At 44.6% G+C, this 27,132-nt stretch overlaps 1 protein-coding gene across 2 annotated transcripts in view; it reads left to right on the top strand.

Moving 5' to 3' along the window:
• TBC1D2B (TBC1 domain family member 2B) overlaps positions 1–27,132 on the top strand; it is a gene marked incomplete at its 5' end in the record, with an annotated part of 81,328 nt that overhangs the window by 37,532 nt on the left and 16,664 nt on the right. For both annotated transcript variants that reach the window (XM_082851967.1, XM_082851968.1), the window contains 6 exons: positions 11,323–11,486; positions 14,301–14,533; positions 15,239–15,634; positions 21,343–21,453; positions 22,693–22,886; positions 25,855–26,349. In XM_082851967.1, coding sequence (XP_082708093.1) covers positions 11,323–11,486; positions 14,301–14,533; positions 15,239–15,634; positions 21,343–21,453; positions 22,693–22,886; positions 25,855–26,349 — 1,593 coding nt within the window. The remainder of the gene's footprint in view (positions 1–11,322; positions 11,487–14,300; positions 14,534–15,238; positions 15,635–21,342; positions 21,454–22,692; positions 22,887–25,854; positions 26,350–27,132) is intronic.

The following is a 27,132-nucleotide window of genomic DNA, read 5'->3' on the forward strand; positions in this document are numbered from 1 at the left end:
AGTTGTGAACGATAGGAAAAAAAAAATTGTTCAAAACCTGTAAAAATTCTATACTTAGATTGTTTCACAACTGTAAGTCCCCATTCTACTTTTTAAAAAGAAGCAAAACAAATTTGGAAAAGTTAGATGATGTCTTATGGGTGTGATTTATCCTAAAAAGATACCAGGGAACTGTGTTCAGTAACCTCAGACTCAAGAAGAAGCCTTGGCTGGCCTACATCTGGAGGCTGGCACACCAGCGCACACTTACTTGTGCCTTTATTGGTACATGTGTTTGTTTTCAGTTACTGTTAAATGGTTTCCTGCTTTAACCAACGTTTTCATTAATCTACTAACAGTCCAGATCACTTCAGATAAAAGAATTCAGGTAAAAGCTCTCACGTGCAGTTCTGGCTGGTCCACGTGTGAGTGTGCATGCGTGGGGGTGGGAGTGAGAGTGTGTGCCCTGGAGGCCGTGCAGAGTTTGAACAAGATGGGTAGGCGTGGGAGGTGTGCTTAGGCTGCAGCAGTGCTGCGGGTTATGTGATGGCAATGAGCATTGCCCTGTGGTTCTGTGAGTCCATTGCCAGGTGCTCAGCCATGCCTGACATGTGGCCGGCAGCTCCCAGGGTCCAGCTCTACTTGTGCTCAGGAGTGGGGTCACGCCGTGGCTCGTGCTCTTTGTAGTCAGCCTGGGTTTTGGAATCACAGTCCTGCTACTCATTAGCTGTGTGATGTTGAGCCAGTAACTTAACTTCTCTGAGCTTTATATTCTCCATTAGTAAATTGGCGTGTGTGTGTGAATACCCTTCCCTAGTGGGTGGGTGTGTTAAGGTTAGAAATAAGAACTGCCTAGCTCAGTGTCTAACTCATCGTAAGTGCTCAGGAAAAAGTGGTCACACGATCCAGTCCTGTTGGTATTGCTGCCACTGTTGTTACCCTGCCTCCGTTGAGCCAGTAAGTGAAGTGGATCTTTACTTTATTATCCATAAATAAAGTAGAGGGTGCCTTTCTGGAGGATGGGTGTGAAGACCAGGGTGACTGGGAAGGTGTGCTTGTCCTTCTGGGCTTGCCTCTGATAGGTCTTCTGCTAGCTGCTGACCTGCTCTGACCCTTTGTTTTTTGCTTCCCTCTTGACCCCTCAGGCCAGGTATAGTTACTTGTGTGCATGGCTGGTGTTCTCAGGAGACTGTTCTGGTTTTGCTGGCTAGGACCATGCCTGGTGGCTCATCCCCAGTTTGTAGCAGAGGGTGCGGCCCAGACCAAAGCAGGCAGATGGTTGGTGAATTTGGGGAAGTCGTTCATGCCCAGTAACTGTAACATGGTACTTATTTGTGGTTTCCCTTGTAAGGCACAGCTCTGTCTATACAAGACAGAATTTAGTCACCATGCTGCTGCCCCACGCTGATGTTTCAAAGCCTGGCCTCTTGGAGAGGGAAGCATGAAGGACGGTGACCGGCTTCCTGGCTGGCAGAGTTTCAGTGATTGCGGGAGTTGGGTGGGCTTCCTGCACCTTGCTGCATTAGCGCCCAGTCCTCTCCGACAGCTCCTTGGGGAGCAAGGGTCATGCTCAGCAGCTCTGTCCCAGCAGTCCTCTCCACCTCCACTGGCCGCACACTTCTGGGGGCCCACGAATCAGAAGGGCCACGGTTGCATGACACCGCTCCATGAAAATTGCTGCAGTGGTGAGAGGAGCGATGACTTTGGCTTATAACCCTGGCTGGGATGTGTGGTCATCCTAGTCAGCATGGGAAACAGGCTCAGAGAACTTGGGTGCCTTGTTCAGGGCCACCGAGGGAGAGAGTAGTTGGCCCACGTCTGCCATTGTATTTAGAGTTGGGGGCTGGGAAGGGAAAGCTGCCTGCACCCTGTACCGTCTGCCGGTCCTGGGCCCACCTATGGCAGGGGCCCTATACTCTCAGTGACCCGCATCAGTTCTTGCCACTAGCTCAAGCCTTTCGGGAGGCGTCTCATTGCCTTAGGCCGCAGGCTACGCTGCTGAACGTGGCATTAGAGGGCCAGTGGGCTCATCTCCCCTATCTCAGGCCTGCTTGGCCTCTTTCGGTTCTTCAAACGCACTGTCTTCCCTACAGGCCCTGGTCAGGCTGACCTTTTGCTGGGAGGGCTCTCTCCTCCCGGTGACTCCCGGTCACCCTTCAGGGGAGCCTCGTTCCGCCCACCCCCCTGCTTTTCCTTCACAGCCCTTACTACCACTTGGAATGATTCTGTTTCTTTGCATTCTTGTCTGTGGTCCACCTCCCTGGTGGGGCTGGGGCCTCCATGGGGGGGCAGGGACGCTGTCTGTCCTGGCTGGGTGTGTCCCCAGCACCTCACATGGTACTTGGCACGTGGTGGGTGTCTGGAGCCTGCTTGAGGAAGGAATGATGAGCGAAGGGCTCAGTACCCTTCCCAGGGCAGAAGCACTCTGTTCCTGCTGCTTGGGGTTTGTCCTCACCCTGTGCACACGTGCGGGTGGCACTGTCCACACCCTCCTGCCAGGGCCTGCAGTTCCGTGGGTGCTGTCTCTGCTATTTGGCCTCCTGGGAAGGCGTTTCCTTCTAATGAAGTGTTGTTCACCTTCTTGACTGGGAATCCACAGCAAATAATATACATTCATACATAAATGTATACTGTTTGTAAGCACACAAAACTGAAACAGAAATTTCATGCAATTTTAACGGATATATCTAGTAAAGCCGAGTACTAATTTCTCTTCCAATGTATTAAAAAAATTCCCATCATGACCCTCGAAATGGATTTCATGGCTCTTTAATTCTATCTCCTGGCCCGCTAATGGGTTGCCACCCATAGTTTGAGAAGCACTGCTTGGAAGGCTGCCTCTGGTTGTGTAGCCTGGCTCCGCGCCCCCCCCCCCCCCAGTCATCTTTGCATCTTCCTCTTCCCCCTCCTCTGTGGCCTGGGTGCTCCATTGGATAAGAGGTAGTCCCTCCCTGCCTTTGAGGTACTTAGAGTCCTCAGGGGAGACAGACAGGCAGGTAAGGAGTCCTGTCATAAGGCACTGTAGGGTGCAGTTGAGGGCTGAACCCAGCATGTCATGCCTCCCCGGGTGCACTGAGGGGGTGGTCGGGGAGAAGGTTGGGGGGGGGCAGGCTGTGCCGTGGAGGATGAAGTGGGACCTGCCAAAGGGAAAGGTAAGTACAGAGACTCACCTATGCAAAGGTGTGGAAGTCAGAACAGGGTTTCAGGAGTTCACAGATTCATGTGCTGGGAGCTTAGGGTGCTGGGTGGAGGTGATGATCAAACAGTTGCTGAAGAGGCCGGGAGGCCCAGGGTGAAGGGATGGGGTAGTGTCTGTCCTTTGGGCAATAGGAAGCCAGTAGAGCTGTACCTGCCTGGAAATTCTGTGATGAGATTAGTTTTACTTTGATTTTTTTTTTTTTTCTTTTGAGGCAGTGCACATTTTATTAGATGTGTGTTCTTTAGAATAGGTGGACTCATTATCCACATTAAATGTATAGGATATTTTGGAAAGGGCCTTTCTTTCTTTTTTTAAAAAAAAATATTTATTTATTTATTAAGGCTGCCCGGGTCTTAGTTGTGGCACACGGGATCTTCGTTGTGGCATGAGGGATCTTTAGTTGCAGCATGAGGACTTCTTAGTTGTGGCATGCATGTGGGATCTAGTTCCCCAACCAGGGATCGAACCTGAGCCCCCTGCATTGGGAGTACAGAATCTTACCCACTGGACCACCAGGGAAGTCCCTGGAAAGGGCCTTTCTGATGACACTTCTTTCTCATTATGTCAACAATAAATATATTTTAACTTTAGATATAATGCTCCAAACTTGAATGCCTGTTGAAATACGGACTGTAACAAAAAGTAGTCTTGCAAAGCCCATGGTTCGAAGGGCAGTAGCTTATTGGAGAGTGGTTTTGTTCATTTGCTCTGGCTGCTGTAACAAATTACCATAAACTTGGTGGGTTAAAACAACATAAATTCATTCTTTCAGAGTTCTGGAGGCCAGAAGTCCAAATCAGTCTCACTGGGCTCAAGTCAAGGTGTCAGCTCGGCTGGTTCCTTCTGGAGGCTCCAGATGGGAATGCGTCCCTGGCCTCTTCCAGCTCCTGGTGGCTGCCAGCATTCCTCGGCCCATGGCCGCATCACTCTAATCTGCCTCCCCAGTCACGTCACTTGCTCCCCTTCTTACAGAGATATCTTCCTCTGCCTCTCTCTTATAAGGACACTCGTGATGACATTTAGGGCCCTCTCAGATCATGCAGGGTCATCTCCCCATCTCAAGATCTTAATATAATCACATCTGCAAGTCCCTTTTGGTTATTTCTCCTTTTTTCAATCATTTCAAATAACATTGTCCTGGTATCCCTGACATACGTCTCCATGTCCTTGTGAGAATCTATCTGAAGAATTGATGTGTGCGAGAGGAGATACTGCATCGTCTTTATTAGGATAGCTATTGCCAATCAGAGCCCCCCCCCCGCCCCCACTTTTTGTTTCTCTTGACAGGGCTTGTAGTTAGGAGGGATGGAGCTGATTGGCTGCCCTGGAGGTAGCCTGCTCTCCTTCTGCCCCTGTCTTCCTGACACGTACAAGGTAGTAGCAGAGGCCAAAACTTGGCTGGGCAGCGTGTTTGTAGAGCTGTGAGCTCTTGAAGGATTTAATGGGGCATTTTCCAGCCATTCTGTCAACTTGTAAAACTCTAGCTGATTATCAGAGTTGAAATGAATGTTGAAAAAATTATTACTGTTTTAGGTGGACATTTTAAACTGTATGTAGAGAAATTGAACTGAAATATGTAAACCTAGAAACAGGTTTTCTTATTAATTATATAGATTGCTGGTATTTGGTTTGTTTGTTTTTAAATTTTCATCGGAGTATTTACAATGAAATAGGATTTACAATGTGGTTGCTGGTGTTTGTTTTTAAAAGTTCAGCCTGAACACTGCAGCTGTCAAGGTGACATTTGGCTGCCTGGTGGTCTCCTGCTTTTCACTTCAGATCAGAGTAGCTGAGTGTTTATTGAACAAAACAGCAGGCACCTAGCAGCGTGCCTGGAAGGACACAGAAGTTGCTCTCAAAGGTTTGTCAGATGACATTGGGTTCTTTAAAGGGCAAGCACTATATGAGAACGGCCTCGAGCATCAGCCAGCAGAACCCCATTTAAACTGGCAGTGAATTCTAATTAGTGCACAGGCAGGACACCTGGTCAGTGCAGAGGCCTCTGCTGACCGCAGCGGATAGGACGAGTGGTTTGAGAAGCATATGCTTTACTGACCCCCATGTTGCACAGTCACAGAATTCGGTTTTACCACTAAGATCTAAAGCAGGGATTGGCTCTATAGTGTTTCAGCTTAAAGAGGTTTTCGCTTTGAGCCAGATCTGGTTTCTTCATCACCTAAGGCTTGGCAGGTGGTACCTCCCGCAACCGAGGCTCAGTCCCTCAGCCACAGGTGAGAGCATGGCATTTGTGCAGGCGGGCCTCGTGACAAGGCAGGGATGCCAAGACCATGTTGGAGAGAAGGAGGGCGTGTGGAAGTTCTGAGTCATTTAAGTTGCTCTTCTCTCTCCCCAGGCATGTTCTGTTCTTCCCTGTTCTCTCATTCCTCCCTCTTGTATCTACCATTTAAGGACCAGGGCTGAGTAGCACAGTTTGAAGGCTCCGGCAAAAGGCAAGGAGAATTTAACTTCTCAAATCGATGGTGGTGGTAGTAACATGCCACATGTGAGTGAAGGCTGCTGTGAGACCCTGGCCATAAGTGGGGCAACTGAAATTTTGTAGTGTAGTGGGTCCAGTGTACCCAGCTAATTGTATCAAAGAAATGAGCAAAAGTATATGGAGCATTTGTGAAAGTTTCTTTTTCTCCTGAGCAACTATTTTGAAATAGCTTTCTCCACAATTCTGTAATTTTTATAAAATCAGCCTTTACTTCAACTTTGCTCATTGGGTTATAGTGGGGATTTTACTAGCGTTCCCCTATGCAGTTCTCTGGGAAGATGTGTAGCACGGTTGCCAGGCACTAGGAGAGACTTAGGAAATAAACAGTACATGTAACAAGCTCTACATTGTTTGTTTGCCAGTTCACTCTTGGTCCCAGTAAATAAACCATAAGAAAACTTTTAGCAGGTGTAAACATATAAGCAGGTATAATTGCCAGGTTCCTGGTGACTCCCTGTTAAAACAGAGTGATGCGAACATAAATGTTTTAGGTAATTTCTCTGCATTCTTCTAAATTCTTAACGCACTTTAATGAAATTCAAATAAAGCGAAAAAAATCATGCTTTCAAAAACATAAAACACTGAAAATGACTATTTTACATGAGAATGTCATCTGATTCACACTAGAGATGAAGCTCCCTTTTCATCCCCTACCTTTAATCTACCTCAGGAAACTCCAAATGATGCACATTTCTTCCTCTTCTGTATTTGTTTTTCTTTATTTTTAAATATTTCCTTGTTTATTTGGTTGTGCTGGGTCTTAGTTGCAGCATGTGGGCTCCTTAGTTGCGGCTCATGGGCTCCTTAGTTGCAGCACGTGGGCTCCTTAGTTGCGGCTCATGGGCTCCTTAGTTGTGGCATGCATGCAGGATCTAGTTCTCTGACCAGGGATTGAACCCGGGCTCCCTGCATTGGGAGCGTGGAGTCTTATCCACTGCACCATCAGGGAAGTCCCTGTTTCTTTATTTTAATAACCTTACTGAAGTATAATTTATCTATGTTAGTGTACAGGCTGATGGAGTTTAGAGATTATACATATTCATGTAAACACCTCCATAATCAAGATATAGAGCATTTCCACCACCTGCAAGTTTCCCTCATGCCCCTTTGCATGAAATTTTTAAGAATTTCATATATATGGAATCATACTGTATTTGTATGTCTTCTTTCATTTAGCATCATCTTTTTGAGACTCATTTAGTTTGTGGAGTGTTTTCACATCTCATTCCTTCTTTATTCCTTAATAGTATGCAGTAAGTATGGATATGTCACAGTTTGGTTTTCCATTCACCAGTTGACAGATCTTTGGTTGATATCCAGTTCATGGCTGTTATGAATAATGCTTGCTCTGAGTATTCACATCCAAGTCCTACATGTAGACATGTTTTCATTTCTTTTGGGTAAATATGTGGGATTGGGATTGCTGAGCTGTTTAGTTAAGTGTATATTCAACTTGATAACATACTGCCCTACTGTCCTCCAGGTGGCTGCCCCATTCTGTGTTCCCATTAGCAGTACCTGACTGTTGCAGTTGCTCCACATCCTTCCTGACACTTGGTACACCTGGACACTTGCTGGTGTTTTTAACTTTAGCCATTGTGGTGGGTGTGGTTCATTTTGATTTTAAGTTGCATTTCCCTGATAATTAATAACGTTGAGTATCTTTTCATGTACTTGTTGGCCATCTGTATATCTTTGGAGAAATGACTATTCAAGTCCTTCACCCACTTTTAAATTGAATTGTTTATTCTCTTATTATTGAGTTGTAAGAGTTCTTTATATTTTCTGAATACAAGCCTTTTGTCAGATATAGGTTTTGCAAATATTTTTCCAAGAAGAACTTTTAAATCTTGATAAAGTTCTTTTATCATTTTAATCTGTTACAGATTGTGCTTTTTGTGTTCTGTGTAGGAAATCTTTGCTTAACCCAACGTCACAAATATTTTCTTCCCTGTTTTCTTCCAGAAGCTTAATTGTTTTAATTCTTACTCATTTATATATTTTAAGTTAATTTTTATGTATTATGTGAAGTAAGGGTTGAAGTTCATTTTTTCCCATACAGATAACCAGATGTAGTATCACTTTTTGAAAAGACTATCTTTTCCCCATTGAATTTCTTGGTACCCTTGTTGAACATCAGTTGACATTATTACATGCTTAACATTACCCCATGGCTTGTTGATTCTTCCTTCGTCTTTCTTCTCTCTGTTTTATTTTGGATAGTTTCTATTGCACTGTCATCAAGTTCACCAATCTTTCCTTCTGCAATATCTCATCAGCTATTAATCCCATCTAGTGTATTTTCATCATAGACATTGTAGTTTTATCCCTAGGTTATTTTTTTATTATTTATTTATTTTTTTGCGATACACGGGCCTCTCACTGCTGTGGCCTCTCCCGTTGCGGAGCACAGTCTCCGGACGCGCAGGCTCAGCGGCCATGGCTCACGGGCCCAGCCGCTCCGCGGCATGTGGGATCTTCCCGGACCGGGGCACGAACCCGTGTCCCCTGTATTGGCAGGTGGACTCTCAACCACTGTGCCACCAGGGAAGCCCCCTAGGTTATTTTTAATTGAAGTATAGTTGATTTACAATGTTATGTTAGTTTCAGGTATACAGCAGAGTGATTCAGTTATATATTCTTTTTCGGATTCTTTTCTATTATAGGTTATTACAAGATATTGAATATAGTTCCCTGTGCTATACAGTAGGTCCTCGTTGTTAATTTTATAATAGTAGTGTGTATATGTTAATTCCAGACTCCTAATTTAGCCCTCCCCATCCCCTTCCCCCTTTGTAACCATAAATTTGCTTACCATAAGTTTGCTTTCTATGTCTGTGAGTCTGTTTCTATTTCATAGGTAAGTTCATTTGTGTCAGTTTCTTCAATTCCACATATAAATGATACCATATGATATTTGTCTTTCTCTGCCTGACTTACTTCAGTTAGTATGATAATCTCTAGGTCCAAACATGTTGCTGCAAATGGCAGTGTTTCATTCTTTTTTATGGCTGAGTAATATTCCATTGTATATATGTACCACCTCTTCTTTAACCATTCGTCTGTCGACAGGCATTTAGGTTGCTTCCATGTCTTGGCTATTGTAAACTGTGCTGCAGTGAACATTGAGGTGCATGTATCTTTTCAAATTAGAGTTTTCGTCTTTTCTGGATATATGCCCAGGAAGGGGATTGCTGGATCATATGGTAACTCTGTTTTTAGTCTTTGAAGGAACCTGCATACTGTTCCCCAATTTACATTCCCATCAGCAATGCAAGAGGGTTCCCTTTTCTCCACACCCTCTCCAGCATTTATTGTTTGTAGACTTTTTGTCAATGGCCATTCTGACTGGTGTGAGGTGATACCTCATTGTAGTTTTGATTTGCCTTGCTCTAATAATTAGCAATATTGAGCATCTTTTCACATGCCTGTTGGCCATCTGTATGTCTTCTTTGGAGAAATGTCTTATTTAGGTCTTCTGCCCATTCTTTTGCTTGTGTTGGGGTTCTTTTGTTTTTAAATATTGAGCTGTGTAAACTGTTTGTATATTTTGGAAATTAATCTTTTGTTGGTTGTGTCGTTTGCAAATATTTTCTCCCATTCTGTAAGTTGTCTTTTCATTTTGTTTCTGGTTTCCTTTGCTGTGTAAAAGCTTTTAAGTTTAATTAGGTTCCATTTGTTTATTTTTGCTTTTGTTTCCATTACTCTAGGAGATGGATCTAAAAAAATATTGCGTGATTTATGTCAAAGAATGTTCTGCCTGTGTTTTCCTCTATCTCTAGAAGTTTTGATTGGGATCTTTGTCTCACATCTTCCATATCTCTATTTAACATGTTCAGTCTTTCTTCTAGCTTCTCAAACGTGGGGAAACAGTTACAGTAACTTTTAAAACCCTTGTCTACTAATTTTATTATTTGTCATTTCTGAGTCTGTTTCTGTTTAGTGATTTTTCTCCTTAGAAAGAGTTGTATTTTCTTACTTCTTTGCATGCCTGATAATTTTTTATTGCATGCCCGATATTATGAGTTTTACCTTTCTGGGTGCTAGATTTTTGTGTGTGTTCGTGTACATATATTCTTAAGCTTTGCTCTGGAATGTAGTTTAATTACTCAGAAACAGTTTGATACTTTTGAAGTTCACTTTTAAGCTTTTTTAGGTAGTATGAGAGCAGGCTTTAGTCTAGGGATAATGTCAGTAACCTTTTTCCAAGTACCAGTCTACCATACTCCATGACGTGTGAGGTTTTCCACTCTGGCCGGTGGGACTAGACACGATTGTGTGAGCAGAGGGATGGTTCTTTCCCCATTCTTGGATAGCTTTCTTACACACAAGCCTGATAGTACTCATCTGGAGACTTGGGAACCCTCTGATGTTTCTGCAGCCCTCCATACAGCTCTCTTCTCTCCAGTACTGTGCGCTGTGAACTCCACCTGCCTTGGGATTCCCAGCTGTCTTATCAGTTCATGGGAGAGCTCCACCTGGGTTCCCCCTGCCTGCACCGTGGGCTGGAAAGTGTCTAGGCAGTAAGCTTGGGCAGGGGTGGGGCTTACCTCACTTGTTTTCCACCTCTCAGGGATCACTGCCCGGTGTAGCCTGATGTCCAATATCTGAAAGTCATTGTTTCCTGTATTTTGTTCAGTTTTTCAGTTGTTTCAGACGACTGTAAATCCAGTCCCTCCTAGTCCATCTTCATTGGAAGTAGAAATCCCAGCCTAGTTTTTAAAAGTTTTAATGAAATAATTTTAGCACGCTGGCAAGTGTAAAGTATAGTAAACTGATTACCTGGGTAACCGCTGCTAAAGTATATAATTTTGTCAAATTTCTGCTGCGCTTTTTAAAACACAAAGTAAAACATTACAGATATGGTTCAAATCCTTTCTTGTCTCCATGATCCCATTCTTTTCTTGCCCTTCACAGGAGTAACCATGTTCTGTATTTGATAATTATCATTCTTGTGTGGATTTTTAAGTTTTACTACATATGTGTGTATCTATAAATGATATCTATTAATAGTATTATCTTGAAGATTTAAACAAATATCATGTTGTACATGTCATTCTTCAATTTTCTTTCTTTTCTTATTCAGCATTTAAAAAATATTTATCCATATGATCCACGTAGCTTTAGATAGAATGTACATTCCACAAGGACAGGAATATTTGTTCACTAGCATATCCCAAACATTTAGAACAGTGCCTGGCACATTGTAGGCACTTAATTAATATTTGTTGAATGAATGAATTCACTTTAAGTGATGTATAGTATTTGATCGTACGAATATGCTACAGTTTATCTGTTCTCTTGTCAATAGATGTTTAGGTGGTTGGGGTTTTTTGCTAATATGACTAGTGCTGCAGTGGATGTTCTTGTTTGTGTCTCCTTGTGTACATGTTGAAGAATCTAAAAAATGCTGGGTCGCTGGGTCTTAGGGCAAAAACTTCTTCAACTTATCTGTATGTTGCTGAATTGTTCTCCATGGCAATAGTTCCAATTTATACTCCCACCAGCAGTGTATGAGAGTTCTCATTTCTCCATATCCTCACCAACATTTGCTATTATCAGATTTTAGTTTTTGCCAAGCATATGTATGTGACATTATGTTTTGCTTTACCATTTAAAAAAAAAAACATTTCATTTTTCCCAATAGAAATTCAATGTCTTCTTTTCGTCCTGGGAGAGGGCATAATGACAGTCGGAGGAGTGTGTTTTACACCAATGAAGAGTGGGAGCTTTTAGAGCCAAGCCCTAAGGACCTGGAGGAGTCCATGGTGCAGGAAGAAAGGAAGAAGCAGATCCCTGAAGGAAACAAAGGTATGGATGTGGTTCCTGCTGTCTGTCATTCTCTCCGCTGCTGTCTGTTAACCACTGGTGATGTGGGAGACCCTTTGGTAGCAGGTATCACTGGGAGCATGAGACCCAACGGGAGTTGTGTTCTCTTTGTGGGAAATAAAACCTAAAGGCTTGAAAATGAGATGTCACAAGAAATAAATAACTGTCCAATCCTGTGGTTCTGCAACTTTTTCAGGAGATAGAAGATCTGGAAGTCATGGTGCTCTTTACAGAAATACTGATTTAAAAAAAACTAAAACTTTTTATTTATAGAACTTTGTTAATGCACACACAAGTAGAAGCTGTAGTGTCACATTCCACAGTTTTGAACTTATGGCCTCTCTTTTTTCCTCTGTATCTCCTCTGAGCTCCTGCCCCTCCTGGCACCCACCACCAGCTGGGTAATTTTAAAGGAAGTTCTAGATATTAATCCTTTGCATCTGCAAACATTTTAGTATGTATCTCCAAGAGATGACTCTTCAAAAGAACCACAGCTTCATCGTTATACCTAAACACTTACAGTAAATCCTTCTTGTCTACTTCCCCAGTTGTTCCATAAATGTCTGCTTGCAGTTGGCATGAGCAAATGAGGGGCTAACAGGCCCCCAAGTGTGTTTAGTTGTGTGTCTTCTTGGGTTTCTTTCAGTCTGAACAGCTCTCTGTTTGTTTTTTGTCTTCCGTTTCCCTTGCCACGCCTGTTGAAGAAACAGGGTCTACATGTCAAGGAATTGCCCACATTCTGGATTTTGTTAATTATATTTTTGCGGGGTCACAGAATATGCTTCTCCATCCCTGTATTTCCTATACACTTGTCGCTAGAGTAGAGGCCTGCCCAGATTCAGGGTTGACTTTTAATTATGACAAGAATATTTTGGGGTGGGGTGGGGGCTAGGGATGCTGTGTATTTCTTGTTGCATCATATCTGGAACCACATCGTATCTGGTTTTCCCTCTTTTTGTGATATTAAGGTCAATCAGGATTTAGGGTGTCAGCCTGACCCGTTCATACATCTCTCCATTGGCATCTTGCCTAATGCGTTAAGCAGCCCTTCATGATCCTACATCCATTGATCCACTGAGGGAACATTGATGTTTTAAATGTAAAATAACAATAAATAATTTTGAAATTCTGCCTTATGCTTCATTCTGGCACGAGCTGGCAGGATGAGGAGGCAGGATTTTAGGAAGTCTTTACTGAGAGCACGTATTTACTGAAGGTAATATGTTTTTCTGTCCCCTGGGAAAGGACCACATGACTTGCTTTGGTGGGGAGTTTACTTGTGATCCCCAGGATGGTAGCATGGAACCCTAAGGTCCGGTGTGACGTGGTGAAGATGTGGGTCACGTGCCTCGTGACCCAGCATGTGGCACAGCCCGCGGGGCACCCAGGAGAGGGGCTGATTGTCAACTGGGAAGGCCTTCTGAGGAACAGGGATTTGTGTTGGGGATTTGGATTGTTGAAGGTAAACATTGTTGGCTCTGACTTCCCCATAAGACTCTAAGAATGAAATGGAAGGGTGAATGGTAGCAAGATTGGGAAGGAAGAATCAGTAAGGCTTAGTGACTCGGGTGGGGCAAGAAACTCCCAGCACCCCTGGACAGCAGCTTCTTGTCTGGGAGCAGCTTCTCAGCCTCTGCCCAGCCCCTGATCCCTTTGAGAGGGAGCCTGTGTGGAAGACACGGAGGGACAAGGATGTCTCTGGATTTTTATCTTGATGATTCATGGATATTTCCTGTAATGGCTCCAAGAATCAGCCTGCCAGCTTCTTGTCCATGTCATTCATGGGAAGTAAGCTGATCTTCATACACACAGAAAAGTCCCCCAATCAGAAATGTGTAGCTCAATGGATTTTCACAAAGTGAGCATATCCATGTAGCCAGCACTTACTTGAAGAAACAGGACAGTACCAGGAGTCACAGCCTCTATCCCCAAACCCCTTCCAGTCACTACATCACCTCCCATCCCCGCCCCCGAAACCACTGTCCTGACTCCTAACATCATAGATTTGTTTTGCCTGTTTTCTAAAGTTATATAAATGGAATCTATATAGTATGTACTCTCCTCTTTATATTTTTAATATATATTTGAATCCATTTATTCTAAAATTTATTTGGATCCCTCAATATTTTTAAATACTCATTTTTAAGGAAGAGAATAAAATGTGTTTACAATTAAGAAAACATAAACTTGGTGTTTTTTTGGTTTGTTTTTTTAGTAAGGACAGATTAGCTAAAAATAAGCAGCTGGGGATCCCTAGTGAATCTCTTAAGGCCTACCCTCTACCTTTGTAGATGCAGGCCCTGTCCTTACTAAGGTGCCCGGCGGAAGGGACACCTTGTGTTCAGGTTGCTGTAGGAACTTGGAGCAACCATGTTCTTCCCTGGTCTGTGTCTCTGTTCTCTTTGGTCCTCAAAGTAACTGAAATAAGAAAATAGTGATATGAACACATGGCTTAGAACTGATCTTTTGGAAAATAAACTTAACATTACAAAAGAATCTTGAGAGAGTCTAGTATAGTTTTGTCATAAATTCCTCATTAGTACTAATGTATAGTCTGACTTTTTTTCATCTGTCTTAATGCAAACATTGAGCAAATAGAGAAAGTTTTCTTTAAAAGTGATCACATGAAAGATCATCTTTGATTTTCAGCTTGGTTATTGTCAAGAATGAGGTAGGAGCAGAGAGTGACGCACGCAGAACTCCTTAGAGGACGATGGATGGAATGTTAATGTATTTTACTGGAATTTCCGAAAGGAAAATTTGACCTGAACTTAAACAAGTTTTGTTTTTATGTAGGAGTAACTGGCTCAGGATTTCCCTTTGATTTTGGACGTATTCCCTACAAAGGAAAACGCCCTTTGAAAGACATGATTGGATCGTATAAAAATCGCCACAGTAGTGGTGACCCTTCAGCCGAGGGGCCATCGGGCAGTGGTAGCACCAGCAAGTTGGCCTCCGAGATGCAGCTGCAGGTCCAGAACCAGCAGGAAGAGCTGGAAAGGTTAAGGAAAGACTTATCCAGTCAGAAGGTAATTCTTCTTCCTCACATTTCTATCTCATCTCACATCAGCAGGCCAGGGACCAGAGGAGCAAAACCCGGCTTTCACGTTTCTCTGACTCCATTATTTCCCAGAAGGTGCTTTTCCCCTAGGAGTTGTATGTTGCCACGGCCACTGACCTAGGCACTGCTGTTCTGCTTGGTCATTTTTTCATAGACATTTGAAGTTCCGACGAGAGTGAAGACCCCTCAGAGTGGGTCGGGGAGGGTGTTGTTTGCACCTTGCCCACGCCTGCCCTGACGTCAAATCTCTCTGAGCATAGCTTCAGCCCAAGGCCCGTGAACAGTTGTTAAATGAGTTTCCACATCCTGTTAAAACAGCAGCTTCCTTTTGAGCTGATCACACCTAATTATACTTAATTCCTCAGCAGGTCAGTGAATTTAGACCTCAGATTTTTTAATACGGATGAACGTTTACTGGGAGCCATTGCTAATTGCAGTCTGCCTGTCCACTATTTCCTGTTTCCTATTATTGTTCTCTACAGACAGGCTTTATGGAATAAATATTTTTCCTTCTCTATTTTTGAGATCCTTCAAGAGGAAGTTGGTTATTAAAATATTTCCAGTAAAGTTTCTGCACTTGCTCAAATACCAATGGTTGCTCCATGCAGAGTTGCCATGATTTCTGCTTTTTCTCCCGCCCCTGCTCCCCACTCCATCCTCCCCTGGCTCCCAGGAGCTCGTGCGGCTCCTGCAGCAGACGGTGCGGTCCTCCCAGTACGACAAGTACTTCACGAGCAGCCGCCTCTGTGAGGGGGTCCCGCAGGACACGCTGGGGCTTCTGCACCAGAAGGATGACCAGATTCTGGGCCTCACTAGCCAGCTGGAGAGGTTCAACCAGGAGAAAGAGAGTCTTCAGCAGGAAGTGAGGACGCTGAAGAACAAGGTGGGCGAGCTCAGTGAGCAGCTGGGGATGCTGATGGAGACCATCCAGGCCAAGGACGAGGTCATCATGAAGCTCTCCCGGCAGCTCAGCGAGTGCGAGGGCAGCGCATCCTCTCCCACCTCCATGCCCAGCTCTCCTGTGGCCCTCCCCACAGCCAGGGACCAGCTGGAACTGGACCGACTGAAAGTAAGAGCAGGGCGTGGGCCCCTGTTATTGGGACGAGAAATCCAAAACCCACTAACAGCCTGTCTGTTGATGTCACTCTAGAGCTGCTAGCCTCAGTGAGCTAATTTGGCATGACAGCAGAGCAGCTGTGCCTTTTTTTAAAAAAACAAGTGTCACAGGACTTCCAGTCAGATAATTACTAGGTTTCTAAGAAGCTTCCTTGGAAAATGAAAGTCTCAGCCCGTCAGTGTCGCCATAGCTCAGAACAGTTTCAGATCTTTCCCCTCCCTTGCTTTCAGGCAGCTGAAACTTCTCTTTCTGTTTATACACCCTTAGAACTTCATTGTTCCATGTAACTTACAGAGGCTGTTTCTCGCCCCCTCTGTGTGTGGATGCACACACCATCATTTGCATAGCCCGCCTCAGGACATAATGGAGGCCAGGTGAGGGAACACTGTTCCCAACAGCTAGTGTGGGGTCAGGTGGGAAAGCAGACCCTGGCTCCCAGGCACGCCGGGGAAGAGGGCCTGCCCAGAGTCAGTGCCCCCCATGCCTAAGGCAGGAGGGTCCTGACACTCAGAAGGGAGGGCAGAGCTCTCTTCCCAGTGTCCCAGTGGCCCTGGGGATGGGAGGCTGGTTCCTAAATGGAGGTGACTGTCCCCATCATACCTGGGGTGGTGGCCAGCTGATGAGGTAGGAAGAGCGTTACTGGGGGCATGGGCAGTCTGACTCTGTGCCCGCGGAGAAGCGTGCTGGTCCCGAGGGGAGAGCTGAATGGCCTTGGGCCACTGTCAGTCAGGCCACAGCGAGGGTCCCCAAAGTTTTGCTGCCACCAGTTCTCAATTTGGAGAAGTTTCAGGTGGAGAAGTGTCTCCTAGGACATGAGGCATTGGGTGTAGCCCAGACCCTAGCTGACCCCACATAGTTCTGCAGCTATCGGTCCCACCTGGCCACAAAGTCTTCCTCACCTGGCTACCCACTTTTTGCAAATAATGTGGCACCGAGGATGTTTTGCCCCCCAAATGCAGCTTATCATTGAAGGGCAAAGGTTTGCCACTTTTGAGGTTGTTACTGAGCCTGCTTCCTGACTAGTAGTACCTGTCACGCAGTGTCAGTAGATTGCATGCCTGATGGACATGCCTGAGCCTTAAAGATAATTCCAAAATGGAAATTAAAACACTGGAGTAATGGCAGCTTTGTCGGAATATGTATGTGATCTCCCATGGTGACAACTTCTCAGTGACAGCACCCAGTAGATACATGAGGCCAGAAGGATTTATTGGTGAGAAGGACCAAAAGGGCAAAAACACCACCAGAACCCTCAATCTCATTACTTTATAATTATATCTACTACAAAAATAGCCGTGTTTAAAAAAAAAAAAGGTCCTGGTTAGTGTTGCCTGTAAAAGTTGGTTTTGTTTATATATGCAACCTGGAGTGTACTGACCCTAAATATACATCCCATCAGTGATACACGTTTTAAGACCACTTATTTAAGGTCAACTGAATTTTATATTTTGCAAGCACGTCTGTCTTTATAGTGTTTGGAGAATGACACCAGGGCGTTCGGTTTCCAGGTCCCAGTGCTCGGCAGTGGGGGACACGCGTGGGGAGCATGTTTTCCCGGGGAGCCGAGCCAGGGTGTGGAGGGGAGTGTGTGGCTCTGTTGTTGTGGCTCCACACAGCTCCTTTTGGAGACGACTGATGGAGCTGATCACAACTAGACTTCTCGACCTTTTCTTTTTGCGGGGTAGCGGGTGACATTTTTTTTTTTTTTCTCCAACATTTCTCAGCTTAATTTATAAAGTCTGTGGCTCCAGAATTCCCCAAGAGTGAGGTTAAGTGGTGACATAGCTTATGGAGAGGCAGAAAGGTTGTTAGGGGACTTCCCTGTGACCTGTTCGTCTGAGTGAGTCCTGCCCGGCTTGTGACCTCATGTTTATGACATATGCCTGGGCCGGATATTGCCAGGGCATCCCCTGTGCCATGCAGGAGACAGTCACATTCGTGCCTCCTCTGCGGTGGCACTGGGAGAATTGGAGTGAAGAATCTCATTGTCCTTCACTTTTAGATACCGCATGGTTTCTATATTGATTTCTTCGTTTGACCCCAAATTTAAAATGTCTAGGTGGGGAAAAAAGAAATTTTGCGTGTGTTTTGGTGGGGGGAAGGTATCTTTTTTGTTGTTGTTACTGTTACTATCCAGTGTCTTGCTTTATAGTCAGTGTGTGTGCCTGTAAAGATTTCTGCTTTTCAGAAACATTTCTGTTTTGGTCTCATATGTGGTCACTTCCTGTCCCTGTAGTATTTTGAGGCAGGAGCACGTATTGGTCTTAGGATTTTACCACCCTAGTGATTTAAATATTTTCCCCACACTTCCTTCCAGGCCTTTTCCATGTTTACATAATTCTTCCATTTCCTGGAGTACGTAGACTTTTGTTTCATTCAGCCTTAGAACCCAGGTACTTTCTGTATTGCTATCGTTAATGATTCCAGATTGTCCATCTTTTGACTCTGTCATCATTTACTTAATCAGCCTCTGTCTTCTTTCCTGTGGTTTGTTATTTCATGAATATCTTCATGCGTGCAGCTTTTCCTTCTTGGGACTCTTTTATTCATTCAGTCAGTCAGCCATGTGCTGGGCTTTGTACTCCACACAAAGTATACAGTCTCTGTCCTCCTGGAGCTCAGAGTTTAGTTTATAAAGCATAAAAACAAAAAAGCAGAATCACAACTGTAACAAACATCAATGAGGAAGGGGATGTGTCCCAGTATGGGGTGGCGGTTTAGACTGAGCCTGGGCTCTGGAGTCAGACCTGGCTGGGTTCAAACCCAGCTTTGCCACTCATGACCTCTGACCTTTGGCAGGCTGGTTCACCTCTCTGCCTCAGTGTTCATCTGTGAAATGGCGCTTACCTCATAGGGTCTTGTAAGGGTTAAAAGAGGTATTCCATGTAAAGTCCTCACAGGGCACCCGGCACCTCATAGAGTCTTAACTTGCTGTGATCATCATTCTAGAGAAAGAATCCTTTTTTTTTTAAATTTTTTAATTTTATTATATTTATTTTTTTATACAGCAGGTTCTTATTAGTCATCTGTTTTATACACATCAGTGTATACATGTCAGTCCCCATCACCCAGTTCATCACACCTCCCCCCCAACTGCTTTCCCCCCTTGGTGTCCATACGTTTGTTCTCTACATCTGTGTCTCAACTTCTGCCCTGCAAACCGGTTCATCTGTACCATTCTTCTAGGCTCCACATACATGCGTTAATATATGATATTTCTTTTTCTCTTTCTGACTTACTTCACTCTGTATGACAGTCTCTAGATCCATCCACGTCTCAACAAATGACTCAATTTCGTTCCTTTTTATGGCTGAGTAATATTCCACAGTATAAATATGTGCCAGCTTCTTTATCCATTTGTCTGTCGATGGGCGTTTAGGTTGCTTCCATGACCTGGCTATTGTAAATAGTGCTGCAGTGAACATTGGGGTGCACGTGTCTTTTTGAATTATGGTTTTCTCAGAGTATATGCCCAGTCGTGGGATTGCTGGGTCATACGGTAATTCTATTTTTAGTGTTTTAAGGAACCTCCATACTGTTCTCCATAGTGGCTGTATCAATTTACATTCCCACCAACAGTGCAAGAGGGTTCCCTTTTTAGAGAAAGAATCCTTGAGATACATTATCAGGACTTCCTTAGACTGTAATGCAAAGTTTGACTCAAAGACACGGAGGGCACACTGTGGTGTCCTGCTCCCTCGACCCACCTTGTGCTGCTCAGTCTCTGGCCGTCACGGCCCAGTGTATTCTTTTGTTGCCCTCTAGCTCACCTTCCTTCAATCAGCCTGCCTTTTAGTAACATGTTTGTTCATTGTTTCCAAATATGAGAGCTTCAAGACGCCAGGAGAAAGGAGAACATCATGATTCTGATCAGAAAAGGAAGTCTGTGGACCTCCTTTGGGGTTTGACAGCACCCGTCTTCAATGCTTGTCATGACGTGCGGTCTTGCTGAGACTGAGAAGGTGTGATGCGTATCAGAGCTCAGGTGGGCGTCAGGGGCCAAGCACCTGGGCCAAGAGCGCAGCAGGCCTGGCTCCCAGCCCGACACTTAGTAGTTGTGCAGCCTCCCTGTGGCTCAGCTCTTCACCTAGGAGGTGGAGATGACGAGAGTGGCTGCTGAAGAGTTGTGAGGTTTAAATGGGATTGAGGACCACAGGGCACCTGTAACCCGTAGCAAGTGCTCCGTAGGTGTCAGCGATTAAAGGGACTGTTGGAACATTTTCAGTTCTTCTGTATTTTCAGGGGAGATTGTGTACCGCCATGGTGGCTTCTAGTTTGGAGATTGGGGCATGTCTCTGGACACATCTCTGGGGAGGGGCCATGGTCTCTGCCCTGGGACAGCACAGGTGTCAGTGCCTTTCTTGACCACCCCTGGCCTTCTCTTGGAGCTGTTGTGAACAGTTTCTCCTGTGATTGAGGGATCAGAAATTCCTTGAAAACTTCAAACAGAGTAGGGGAAAAAGACATTTGTAAAAGACTGAATTTGGTAGGGAGCATTTAGAAATCACTGCCCCAGTTGTCTCAAAGGTTCCCTTTCGCTTGCCTTGCTCAGAGTGTCAAGGGCTGAAGGTCACGTGCGGCACCCGCTTCTGCCAGGGCTGAACTTTTAGTTGGACTTGGCAGAACGTGTCACCAGCTTGTGATGTTCTCTTAAAAACAGAAAGTAAATGTGGCAAAAGTTAACAATTGGCAAATTTAGGTGAAGGGTATATTGTGTTTATTGTACTTTTCTTTAACGTTTTCATAAGTTTGAAATTTTTTAATGTAAAAAAGTTGAGGAACATGTTCTCTTAGGTGCCTTGTACATTGTAGGTTATAGGTATTCATTATTAAGTGTAATTCTTTAGGTAAGGGTATTGTGTATGTGTGTAGCCTCTTCCACATAAACTGGATAAGTAAAAATGAGAATCTACAGAAAATTTGTTCAGTTTCTCTAGTTAAAAAACAAAATGAATGTAAGGCATTACCTTTTGTATCCAATGAATGTGGGTAGATAAAATATTTGCATAGATTTAGGACATAAGTCCTACTTACTTTTCCTAAGGACAGGTGAGAAAAATCTCCACCATTAAATAAATTTATTTCCCCATCTCCTTCATTACAGCAGTAGTCCCTGCCTACCTTCTACTGCCAAGGGTAGCCGCAAAGTTTAATCAGAAAGTGTCTAGTAATCAGCTTTCATTTCCTTAGAACTTGTTCTAACTTAGCAGGGCTATTTGATTGGTGAGGCAGCAAAATATTACTTATATTGAACAGGGGTCCCCAACCCCTGGGCCACGGAGTGGTATCGGTCCATGGCCTGTTAGGAACCAGGCCGCACAGCAGGAGGTGAGCAGTGGGCGAGCGAGTGAAGCTTCATCTGTATTTATAGCTGTTCCCCATCGCTCGCATTACCGCCTGAGCTGCACCTCCTGTCAGCGTTATGGTGAGTTGTGTAATTATTTCATTATATATTGCAATGTAATAATAATAGAAATAAAGTACACAATAAATGAAAAGCGCTTGAATTGTCCCAAAGCCATCCCCCCACCCCCCGGTCTGTGGAAAAATTGTCCTCCATGAAACTGGTCCCTGGTGCCAAAAAGGTTGGGGACCGCTGATATAGAATAATTAATCAACATTCAACCAATGTGAATTGATGGACCTTTTTTTTGCAACAGGATAATCTACAGGGGTACAAAACGCAAAATAAATTTCTGAATAAGGAAATCTTGGAACTCTCAGCTCTACGGAGAAATGCAGAAAGAAGAGAGAGGGATCTGATGGCAAAGGTGGGTCAGGTGGTTATATTCTATGATCTGGTGGGAGGTATGATTCAGAAACCATTTAAAAATGGACATGCTTTAAAATCAGTTCAACCCACATGCTTGGAGGGTGTGGTTATTGATACCAAATTATATTTAAAGTATATAAAGTGCATAGCACTGTGTTTAGTTTCACTTCATGATGAAGACAAATAGAAATGTCCTGAGAGGTGGCTTTTATTCACACATATAATGAAGTTTACAGAAAAAAAATTAAATACAATTCTAAGGTTCCCCCAAATTAAGGTTATTTGGATCTTGATTTATGCTACTGAGTTGTGTGACTCAGTTTCTTATCTATAAATGGGGATGGTGAGGGTGATGCCCCCTCTGTGAACCTGATAGGGTTGGTTTGAGAGTTAGATGTGACTGTGGCGGGAAAGGGCTTTGCAGGGTGTAGAGACATCACAGACTTCCCAGTTAGAATCAAATGAAGCTCAGTGACACTGTGTCAGCAGCTGTTGTATGCCTCATATACCTTTTGAACAGTCCTCAGGACATCTTCCCAAACCTTGTTCCTGCATGTTTTCCAGGGGTGTATTGATTTGTCTGATAAGGTAGCAGATGAGAGCTAGTTCTGGGTCACAGCGTCCTAGGAAAGTATTGATGTTGCATGGGATGGCTGCTTGGGGCTCGTGTCCAAGTGGCACTCAGCTTGACCTCAGTAATGGGTGTGTGGCCTGGTTTCTGCTGCTCACCTCAACCCTGTCCAGAACTGATATGTGTGTTGACGTGCAGAGGCCTTATTACCGGTACTTCTGTGTCATACCCTCTAGAAGGAAGACGGGGCCCATGTGGGCCATTTAATTAAGACAGGTGGCCTGTGGCATAAATTCATCTCTTATCTTTTTTTTTTTTTTTTTTTTTTTTATGCGGTACGCGGGCCTCTCACTGTTGTGGCCTCTCCCGTTGCGGAGCACAGGCTCCGGACGCGCAGGCTCAGCGGCCATGGCTCACGGGCCCAGCCGCTCCGCGGCATGTGGGATCTTCCCGGACCGGGGCACGAACCCATGTCCCCTGCATCGGCAGGCAGACTCTCAACCACTGCGCCACCAGGGAAGCCCCATCTCTTGTCTTTGATACAGTCTCTCTCTGGCTCACTTGCTAGTGGTTCTTGGCTTGTCATTCTTTGATTGCTTGAGGTACTTAAGGATTGCTCTTCCTGTGTCTCTGTCTAATTGGAGGTAACTACCACATTCTCTGTAGTATTCTAGCCTGGAAGCCAAGCTCTGCCAGATAGAAAGCAAATACTTGATACTGCTCCAAGAAATGAAGACACCAGTTTGCTCAGAAGAACAAGGGCCTTCTCGGGATGTCATAGCCCAGCTGCTGGAGGATGCTCTGCAGGTTGAGAGCCCGGAGCATCCGGAGCAAGCATTCGTTAAACCTCATCTCGTCAGGTAAAGGTGCTAGCGACTGTTGGGGATAGTGGGACCCATTTCTCAAGCCCCTCTTTCAACAGCAGTAGCCATTCATTGAGAACTTTACACAATTCTCCGTGTCTCGTTTGATGCTCATGACAAGGACCGTCCAGTCATTAGAACAGATAATGTCAAAAGTCTTGCTGTAATAATCAAGTAACAGAGCTGGGGTTCAGCCTAAGTTTTCATTCCAAGACCTTTCTGCCATGTACCATGCCAACGTGGGTGGTAGCCAGTCCTGCTGCAAGAGGAGCCCGTCTTCCTAGGAGTAGAATCCTCTCCAGAGACATGGCTGCACCCATGGGTAGTTTGAAAGCCAAGGGGGACCCTAAGTGGAAAATTGGGTCTTCTCTGTAAGGGAAGGACACTTGGGTAACCTGATTCAGTGGTTCAGAACTCATTGAGGGTCTGATACAAGCCGTGGACACCCTTGGCCCCAAAATGCAGTTGGACACACACACAGTACTGCATATACTTTTCAGAAAATCATGGAGTGTGGAAGCGTGTGATGGATCTTGGACTAAGAACCTTCATATCCTAGTTTCTTAAAACTGAGATTCATGAAATACTGGCTCAAGGGGAAATCTGCAAATCCACTCAGTCCGGTCTCCTCCTGTCTCCGCCCCCTTGCCCCTCTGGCAGCCCTGTGCCTAGGCCCTGCTCGCTGCTGTGGCTCAGCCTCTCCAGCCCCACCCCTGCCCCAGGGGAAGCCTGGCTTCAGCTTGACCCACTCTTTCCCTTCTCTGCGCTTACAGCACTGGCCTGCCTTGTCCATGTTCCTCAGTCGACAGGTAAAACTATGCTGTCAGATTGCGACCAACGCCATTGTTACAAAACTCTTACGGAGGCCTGTGTGCCGGGAGCCGTGCCAAGGGCCTTATGTGCAGGCTTGTATTTAACGTAGCTCAGCCAGGCAGATGTTTGTATCCTCGCTCAGAAAATGCTGAAGCTGAGGTTAGGGAGGTGATGTAACTTGCCCAGGTCACACAGATGGTGAGTGGCAAGGACGTGGCCCCAGACTGGGCAGCCCCATTCCCAGGCCAGGAGCGCTGTCTCCATGCTGTGCGCTTGTGCTGCGTCCGCAGTGGCGGGGGACTCCCGTGAGGGCGGCCTAGCAGTCTGTCCTGAGGGCACCACGTCTTCTTCCTGCTTGTGTTTTCGGCTCTTACTATTCATGTTGTATCTTTTCAAACTTCATGTATGACTAGAACAATAGCTGTGTATATTGATTTACTTTGAACTTTTCATTATGGAAAATTTCAAACATACAAAGTAGTAGACGGAATCATATAACCCCCATATGCAACCTGTTACCCAATAATTTAGCAATTATTAACATTTTGGTAATCCTGTTTCTTCGTACCATTCCCTTCCAAAGTTTTTTTTTTTTGCCCCCCCTGGAATATTTTAAAGCAAGTATCAGACATGTCATTTCAGCTTTAAACACTTCAATATGTACCTCTAATTGAAGACATGTTTTAATATGCTAATCCTACCATATTCATACCTTTTTGCAACTTATTTCTTTCAACATTGTTTTCTGAAATTATACAGGTTGATACGTGTAGCTCCTGAGAATTTTTTTTTACCTGCCTCACAGCTTCACATTTTTATTCCTTCTCTCATGGTGAACACTTAGAATGGTTCCATTTTTCCTTGTTACAAACCGTGGTGCAGTAAACATCGTGGTACATGTGTCCATGTGTCCGTGTGTCTGCGTGAGAGAGTTTCTCCAGGGTGTAGGCTAGAAGTGGAATTCCTGACCTATAGGGAATGCATATCTTCAGCTCTGCTAGATCTGATTTCCAAAGTTCTTGTACAGGTTTACACACTCAGCAGCAGTGTGTGAAAGCCCTTTTTATTGGTTTTCTATGACTGCCATAATAAATTATTGTTTTAAGCCAATAAGTTTGTGATACATATTTATTATGCAACAGTTCTGTCGGTCAAGCAGCCCAGCATGGTCTCGCTGGATGAAAGTCAGGGTATTAGCAGTGCTGCGTTCCTTTCTGGAGGTTCTAGGAGACAGTTTGTGTCCTTTCTTATTCAAGATGTTGGCAGAATACAGTTCCTTCTGTTTGTAGGACTAGGTCTCTGTTTCCTTCCTCTGTTTTCTGCTGCCTGTCAGGTGTGGCCATTCCCAGCTTCTGGAGGCCACCTGCATTCCTTGGCTTGTGGCCGCCTTCTTCCATCTTCAAAGTCAGCAACCGTGGGTCCAGGCCCTCTCCCACTTCACATCCTTCCTGCCTCTTCTTCCTTTGTCGCATCTCTGGTCCACTCTTCTGCCTTCCTCTTCCACTTTAAGGGCTCCTGTGTTTACTGTGGTCCCACCCGGCTAACCCAGGATAATCTCCCCATCTTAAGTTCTGTAACTGTAATTCCACATGCCGTAACGTGACATATTCACAGGTTCCAGGGACATTTTTGGGGGCCATTATTCTACCTACCACAGCAGAATAATTCTTTTTCTTTTTAAGAATTAAAGAATTCTTAATTCTTTGTCATCCCTAATGTCTTACAAATGTTTTCTCCCTTGTCTTTTCACTTTTTAAAACATTTTTCGAGCATAAGTGTTATGGATGTGTATATGTAGGCTATATAAACATGCGTGCACATGTATATTAATGTAGCCAAATGTATCAGCCTTGTATTTGCAGTATTGCTTGTATTTTCTTTTGTACTTTTCACATTTAGCACCTCAGCCATCTAGAATTATTGTCCTGTATAGTAACAAGGAAAGATCTAACATAATTTTTTCCCATATAGATAGCCAGTTATTCTCACCCTGTTTATTGAGCAGTTTATTATTTCCTCACTGAGTTGAAATGCCTGGTTATATATCAAAATGCCATTTACACATAGGTAGATTTCTAGGTTCTCTTTTCTGTTTCATTGGCCTTTTTGCCACATTGCATCATTTAATTTTTCCTTTTGTTTTTCTCAACAGTGAATATGACATTTATGGGTTTAAGACTGTCCCAGAGGATGACGAGGAAGAGAAGTTGGTTGCCAAAGTCCGAGCATTGGACCTGAAGACTCTCTACCTCACAGAAAACCAGGAGGTTTCCACTGGCGTCAAGTGGGAAAACTATTTTGCGAGCACAGTGAACAGGGAGATGATGTGCTCTCCAGAATTGAAGAACCTGATCCGCGCGGGCATTCCACATGAGCACCGTTCCAAGGTGTGGAAGTGGTGTGTGGACCTCCACACCAGGAAATTCAAGGACAGCATTAAGCCTGGTTACTTCCAGACCTTGCTTCAGAAGGCTCTGGAGAAACAGAACCCGGCCTCCAAGCAGATCGAGCTGGACCTGCTGCGGACTCTGCCCAACAACAAACATTACTCGTGCCCCACCTCGGAAGGCATACAGAAGCTGCGCAACGTCCTGCTCGCCTTCTCCTGGCGGAATCCAGACATTGGCTACTGCCAAGGTCTAAACAGGTGGGTGCCTGGCCCACGAGGGCTCCTCTCTGCTGTTAAGATAACTTGTAGCTCCAGGCGCTGCCTGACAGCCCCCTCCCCTCCTGGTGAGCCAAGAAAAACCAGTCTTTTAAGGGAAATAAATATCAATAGCTGCAGTAAGCTAGTTTTAATTATGCAGTATCCCCAATGCTAGAATAATTGAGAGAAACAGACATGCTTTTGGAAAGTATTGGGTTGGCCAAAAAGTCCGTTCGGGTTTTCTGAATGAACTTTTTGGCCAATCCAATATTAAGAACGCCAAAGTCAAACTATTTGGAACAACAAAATGAGAAATCATTTTGATTCCTTGTTGTTCTCATCACACTCAGGTTTTGATCAGAAGTTTGCTATCATTCATTTATAATGCTTGATGTGAAAACAAGGCCACTGCTTGTTTATACAGGATCTTTGTCAGTCAAGAGGTTGCCCCAAACAACTTTTCAGCCGGTTAAACCTAGCCCTTGAAGAGCCCAAACTTTGTTTTTTTTGGATGAGAGCCTTCTGCAGGTCTGGCATACAGGCAGAGGACACTGAAAAGCCTCTCCCCTTCTCTAAATGATCCAGGCTCCTCATTCCGAGCTGAGCTGCACCGGGATGAGGCCACGGGAGGTACTGAGGTCTGTTCTCCATGGAGCTGCTCCCCATCACTGGACTTTGAGTGCTTGTGGCTGCTTTTTACCTCCTGTCTGTCTCTTACCTCGCTGGTGCACTTCTGCTGCTGTCATTAGAGTCCTTTTATATTCCTCTGTGTAATCAAAGTAG

This window comes from Leucopleurus acutus (genome assembly GCF_964270905.1).
Source record: "Leucopleurus acutus genome assembly, chromosome: 1".
Classification (NCBI taxonomy): Eukaryota; Metazoa; Chordata; class Mammalia; order Artiodactyla; family Delphinidae; genus Leucopleurus; species Leucopleurus acutus.